This window comes from Anneissia japonica, unplaced genomic scaffold (genome assembly GCF_011630105.1).
Source record: "Anneissia japonica isolate Jap-2015-1 unplaced genomic scaffold, ASM1163010v1 scaffold1417_len1240632_cov203, whole genome shotgun sequence".
NCBI classification, from domain to species: Eukaryota; Metazoa; Echinodermata; class Crinoidea; order Comatulida; family Comatulidae; genus Anneissia; species Anneissia japonica.
Genome location: NW_022727891.1, coordinates 125,152 through 132,242, shown reverse-complemented (window position 1 = coordinate 132,242; position 7,091 = coordinate 125,152). Strand labels below are relative to the sequence as shown.

General features: G+C 32.7%; 1 protein-coding gene across 1 annotated transcript in view; it reads right to left on the bottom strand.

The window, feature by feature from the left end:
- Positions 1-130: 130 nt before the first annotated feature.
- LOC117113899 overlaps positions 131-7,091 on the bottom strand; it is a 32,599-nt gene continuing 25,638 nt past the window's right edge. The window contains exons 21-29 of the mRNA XM_033257395.1: positions 6,219-6,322; positions 5,734-5,839; positions 4,777-4,997; positions 4,192-4,258; positions 3,572-3,654; positions 3,277-3,442; positions 2,855-2,947; positions 1,732-1,890; positions 131-1,622 (exon numbers count right to left, since the gene is read on the bottom strand). Of these exons, the coding sequence (XP_033113286.1) occupies positions 1,557-1,622; positions 1,732-1,890; positions 2,855-2,947; positions 3,277-3,442; positions 3,572-3,654; positions 4,192-4,258; positions 4,777-4,997; positions 5,734-5,839; positions 6,219-6,322 (1,065 nt within the window). The 3' untranslated portion in view covers positions 131-1,556. The remainder of the gene's footprint in view (positions 1,623-1,731; positions 1,891-2,854; positions 2,948-3,276; positions 3,443-3,571; positions 3,655-4,191; positions 4,259-4,776; positions 4,998-5,733; positions 5,840-6,218; positions 6,323-7,091) is intronic.

The window sequence follows — 7,091 nt, the reverse complement described above, 5'->3', positions numbered from 1 at the left end:
TAAGAATAATGTATATATGTATGTAGCGGGTGTTTACCCCTACTTGATAGTAAGCGAACAGTCACTTAATTAATCGTGGGGGCTCGGGTTCCAGTTACGCGCTGCTCAGTCGATAGGCTTATGCAACTATAAATGAAAACTACAAAATCCTTTCTATGTTAACACAACTATAATATTTATTAAATAATAATAACATTAATAATGTTCGATGACACGCAAACTATAGCGAAGAAACAGCGACGGAATAGCGAAGAAATAAAAAAAAGAAATTTATAAAATATAGAAGCAAATCCAACTTGAGCAGGAATGGCAAATGGCGATCCAAGTCAATGGACCTTTCCGCTAAGCTCCGCCCCTTGAATATTGTTGCTAAGGTCCGACAAGACGGCAGTGTTAAAACATACGCGGACACGTGCGTTTGTGGGACAACACGTGTGTTTGTAAGACGCGCGCGTATTCCTAGCGCTGTTCTGATTAGTCGGTTGTTAAGTTTGATTGACACTCCGGAAAGGTCAATCATCAGTCAAGAAATCAAAACGTCATTATGCATTATACATCCTCAGCAACACAATTTAGGACTAACAACAATTTAATTTGATATATATATATTTATATATACATAGGGCCTACATTTATATATACACAGACATCATTATTGCAATGCATACTGATATAACTACTGGCATGGTGGTATTGACTCATCATGATTATTCCTGTTACATTCCATACGATATAAAAGAACTTACAGTGACTTAGGCCTATGATCTTTACCTGTAAACTGTGCTTGTTTTAAGCCGCATGGCTATCGTTTATAGTCTTTCAATGCACATAAAATATTGGGTTGGTTATTGGTAAATCAAACATATTATTATTATATTAATTACTTATAGGTTAAAAATAATATACTGTACACTATGGCAGATAATCTCATATTGCGCAAACCAAAATACAAAATATTTATTTTACTATAACATACATACCATAGACTCAGTTACTTTAGTTACAATTTAGAGTTGGGAAGTTGGAATGGGCTGCCACACCTTGAAAATATAGTGCTGTGATTGCGCTAAATCCAACATATATGATGTTTGAATAAATAGCCTAACTACTCTTTTGAAATGGCCTAGTGATAGGAGGTTTTGATAATATTGTTTGTTTATTCATATAATATTTTGAAATTGAGATTTTTGTAAAACATGGTCAAACATTATACAATATCAAAATCAACACAATCAACTTGAACTTAATTGCATTGTCCTACAAACTATTTAATTTGCTGTAATAAAAATAAAATAATAAATCCTCACAACGGTTCTTGCAAAGTTGTTGATTTCTTTGGTTGGTGAATGAGATAATAATTGTCCCAACAAAAAAATTGTATTATAGCCTATGGTTTAGCCATTTGTAGTCCGTGTTGAATCTGTTGGCATCTTTGTTTAAAGTGTTTCAGGTTTCAAGTTGTTATTAATCCAAAAAATAATAATCTGATAAGTCCTATGACATGCCAAAGATTCATAGCCTACTGAAACGTGACAATGATGTAGCAGGCGGGCGTATTACTTGGTTTCTTCGCGTACCATGGTTTTAACTGTATCCTCGTATGAGGGCGGTGGTGATCGCATCTGAAATAGAGACGAAAAATACTGTATAGCATGTATTTTTGATGCCATGAATTTATTTGTTTACCTCAATCAACTTAAATAAATCGTGTGATTATCAATCGACACTTACCTCATTATTTTGACACAGTTCTCGATCTATACACTTTGGAGCTCTCTTCTTGGACATCGAGTCCGCAATATTAGGCCGATACCCAAACTGTATTCGGTAGGGTACAATTTTACCGAAATCCTCATAAAATGTATCACCCTGATAGGACGGCATGCCATGCTGAATATAGTAATTTTTAAAATTTTTTATTTAAAATTTGACAATCAAATCGTTCTACCATTTTATATTGCATTATTAAGTCTTTATAGACTGATTAAGATATATATATTCGTTACAACTGCTTGAATATATCCCGAATTTTCATACCTTAATGTTTTATTAGTATAAATAATATTTTTGTCTCCAAATTATTTGTTTTGATTGATCCCTCTTATTTTGTTAGTGCGTGTATTTTAATATATAAAATTTAAAAAAAAATGGAATCAGCTGTTTTTATTTTGGCTGAATTAGTTGATAATGAATTACTAGAAAAAATAGTAATAATAATGTATTCATCTAAAAATATAAATATAATCAAGGCCTCTGTTGTATAAAAAAAATTCTGTATTTGCGAATGTTTTACTATTAAATTTTTAATTATCTAATTTATCATTGTGTATTTAAAGTACCATAACATGACATTAATTTCATATTATTACTATTTATTTTATTTATTTATTTACTAAATTACCTGTAATGTTTGATTAGCTAATCAATTGCTTAATTGATTATTGATTGATTAATGTATTTATTTTTATCTAAAGGGCACCACAGTTTAAAGCTGTATTTTGCTTGGTTGTGGTTGTCCTATTCCATCTCATTTCATTTGATGCATTTGAATTTGTACAGTTTTATGTTAATTGATTTGGAATAAATTACGTTTGAATTGAATTGATTGAATAATAAATACTGTAGTGCCTACATACGGTACTCATTAAACATTATAATCTTACCAAGGAAGATTTCAACCACTGATGCCGTCTTGCTCACGCTGACGTCATCTGATCTTGTTATGACGTCAGCGTGAACAATACGACATGATATAGATATTAAAAATAATATTAAAAATAATAAGAGGATACCAGTTCATTCCTGTTTCAAAAATGCCATTTTATTACAATAAGCATTTAAATGACATGCTTACCAATGAGCTGACTGAGTTGGTCCTCTTAGTCGCCCATGTTGCCTGCTTGATGGGTGAATTCTCTGCTCGTTTGTTAATCCATGCAGTCTGGACCTGTGTAGTGATAAAAAATAAATACCGTAAAGTTAAGATCATCATTATATTTTTCGTCCATTACTAATGGGTCTGTATTTAAAAATGGGCACTGTTTGAATTTGCTAATGTTTGACCATAGGCCTATATAACTTCATATTCCCATTTTCCCCATTTGACTACTACTTCACTCCGATAAATTATATATTTTTATAAGATGTGTAATAATACTAGCCACAAAACCTATATTGGTGATCCATACGCGGCAGCCGAGTTGAGTCGATAATGCCCATACACAGGGAGCATTTCACACGCAGTCTGGTCACGTGTGCAAATTAATATTTTCTTACCTCGGTGCTTGTAAAGCAATACACTGCAACTAGAAGACCCTGGAAGGACACGAAAATCACGAAGAGGTACGTGAATGCTATGATAACCGGTTCCATGATCAGTACTCCAAATATCCACGTCAGACCAAGTACAGGTAGGACCAGGATCGACTTCCGCGTGTTTTTCCTATCATGTAATAACACACATTAGAAAATTATTAATAACTGTAATATCCCCAGTAATAAAACACATTATAACAACAATAATAAATAATTAAAAAAATATTATGATGATGTGAAATACAGTAATACGTACTTTACGCGATCGTAAGTACTTCCCACTTCTTTAGAAGCTTTGATAATGATGCGTGCAACAAGCAACAATAAAATCACGTTCATCTGCAAATAAAATGTTAAAGAATATGATTATTTTGAGTTTGTTTTATGGTTGGGTGCCTCGCCTTAAATTTAAGTACAAATGACTTAATCCTATGTCCCACGGTTAAATACTCCGATGATCATGATCATGATGATTTCAATATGACACAAAAATTAATATTAATATTTATATTGGCCTACGTGAGGTCTATGAGGCTGGTGAAAGACCGCCCATGTTGGATTTTGAAGGAATTTTCTTTTTCATTTATTGTCTCGTTTAACTTTGCAAATTTATATACAATACATGAGTGTAGACAGAAGGTGAGGAGAGTTCGTCAATACAGTATAATGTACAATAATGAAAAAAATCCAATTAAACACTTGTAAAATATGTTTTCGGATTAAGGATTACAATTGAGGCCACTAAACTAAATTTATAGTTGATGCAATGTAAAATAAAATATACGCGATATAATTACTAAACTAGTATTATTTAATGGAGAATTATTTAGTATGAAGTGTCAGATTCATAGCTTTGCAGGCTAATAGGAAACTTACAACAATGATAACCAAGACAGGACCAACAAACGTCCATACTAGCCCATTTTCTTGACTCAGCCAACAACTGCAAAACAACAACATACGAGTAAATTATTGATTTATAGTGCCTAACCATTATGTATAATTAATTTTATTACAAACTATTTTTGGATAAGTCTTACTGTATTTCATATCAGTAATATTTTAAACAAAGACACTCTATATATCATTATAATAGCATATAATGTATTTTTTATTTAATCATTCTTTACTAATCATGGAGGGAATCAAGATATTCTAACACTGTGTGTTATGCGTCATATTTATAAAAGGTATAATATCAAACTCAAATGAATTATACTTAAACTTAATAATAGTGTAATTAATTTGATTTTATATAATAATAATAATAATAATAATAATAATAAATAATAATAATAATAATAATGACCATTATAATAATAATAATAATAATAATAATAATAATAATAATAATAATAATAATAATAATAAAATAGTAATAATACTGTAGTATATTAATAGTAGGCCTATTATTATGATGTAATATGAGCACAACAATAGATGCTCTGTGCATGTGCGTACCTTTCTTCTGTTCCGTACTCACTGAATCGCATTATGAAGCAGATTGCGACATAAACACCTGGAATAGCCCAACCTGTGTACTTATACTCACGAGAACTGGTCGAATTAATGCCGAAAACCAACCAAAGGCGGCGGTAAAGATATAGTCCCTCATTGAACATCCACATAAACATGGCCAAGAAGAGGTAGTGTAAAATAAGTGCCACTCCTTTACATACAATCTGTTAGAAAATAAGAGTAGGCCTATTATACCGTATTTAATATACCAAATATTGTTGAAAATGAATTAAGCACAAAGTTTGGATCTATCTGCGAAGCGAAGACCAGCGATGGCGCCAGGATAATTTCCCCCACGTGGGAAAGGGAAAGTTCTAGACGAAAGGACCTTGCAAGTTAGGTTCGGCTGTTAGGCAATGGGTCGGGGCGACAAGGATTAGGGTCCATGGGCGAACCCATAAGGACAGAATCACCAAGATTTTATATTTCATGACATTCCCAACAACAGGACCATACCCGAACAGATATAGCAAATAATTGAGACACTGATCGCTAGTATTAAAGTCTACTCTCCTGTTGTTTAATACTTTTCTGCTTTCATATTGCGTGAAATGTATTTATTATATTTAAAAATATTAAAAAAAACAATACCAGTTCAAAATCTTAAACGATATATCCTTTCAAATCTTTGACTATTGAGAGAGCGCGGATGAGATGTTCAAGCCGTTGGTACAGTGTGCAATGTAGCCGATGTGCACGTTAAAGAACGCAGTTCACTCTTTGGGAAAGAGTAAGGGATTTTCTCCCAGTGTACTGCTCAAATTACCACAAGAAGCACCGTACACAGGGCGTGGGGTTTCAACTACAATTGGGGCAAATTTAAACTCGACAACCTACATTACTTGAAGGTATTATTATAATACATCCATAGGGCATATACTATTGAAAGGATCCACTCACCATAGATTCGGTTCTGTCGACGCCTACCAGGAATATAGTTTGTCCAAGTGCCAATGTAATCATCAAATTTTTCATTATCAACACGTGATCGGACTTCTCTAATTCTCTGAGATGGTTTCAAACAAAATAATAATACATGTCACAGAGAGATATACGGTATATGATTTTGCTTAGCATTATCTAATCGTCATCAACGTCATCACTATTTTTTATAATTATCCTCATCGTCCTCATCTTCATCATAAACTTCATTAATATCGCCATCGTTATGACGGTCATCATCATCATTGTCATCATCATCATTATTACCATCATCATCATCATCATCATCATCATCATCATATCATCATCATCATCATCATCATCATCATCATCATCATCATCATCATCATCATCATCATCATCATCACCAACAGCATGGTGAGTTATGTACTCGACGTTCTGTGTGAAAGAAATGTAAAAAAATATTGTCTGTAGAATCATACTTTAAGTAGAATGTGAGACCGATCACAAGTACAAGCGAAGCAACTGAAACAGCTCCCCCTGCGTAGCTGATGATCGTTAGAATTGTGTCATGAATCGTGCTTATCTGGGGAATTAAATTAAGGTTTTCAACAAATATATCTCGATAGTATATACCTATATAAATACACACAGCCATATATATATATATAGGCCGATATATATTATATATACATATATATAGGCCTATATATATATATACATATATTTTATATATATATATATATATATATATTTCTGTGGGTGCAGTTAAACATTAAAATTAAACAGTCAATAACAAAGATAAACAGAAAGTGTTTACAGTATATTGTATTGTTTCGCCTTCCTAAATTTCATACTGCTAGTCCACTACTCCGGCAACTTCATTGGTTGCAGATCTGATTAGACAGAGAGTTATTTTTCGTACACTTTCCATCACATTTTGTTCAATTAATTGCCAAAACAGTACCCCTGCTTACATCTGTACACTTATCTCTAGGCAACAATATCGCAATGGCCATAATCTTCGTTCGTCTGGTTCATTGTCTTCGTATACCTCGGTCTAATTAAAAAGCTGGTGATAAGACCTTTTCAATTGCTTCACCTAGGCTTTGAAATAGTCTTCCTAGCAAGTTACAACATGCTTCTTGTTATCATGGTTTTCATCATTTGTTCCTTAAGTAAATCTCACTTAACTGTCCAAATTTTCTCGTTTTTTTTTTGTCATTTCTGGTGTCTTTGTTGATCACCAATTGGTTATCTTTTTTATTTATTTTTATTGCGCCTTGTATCCCTTGGCAAAAGACGCGGTCTGTCTCTTATACACATCTAGATTGTGTATAAGAGACAGCGTTAAA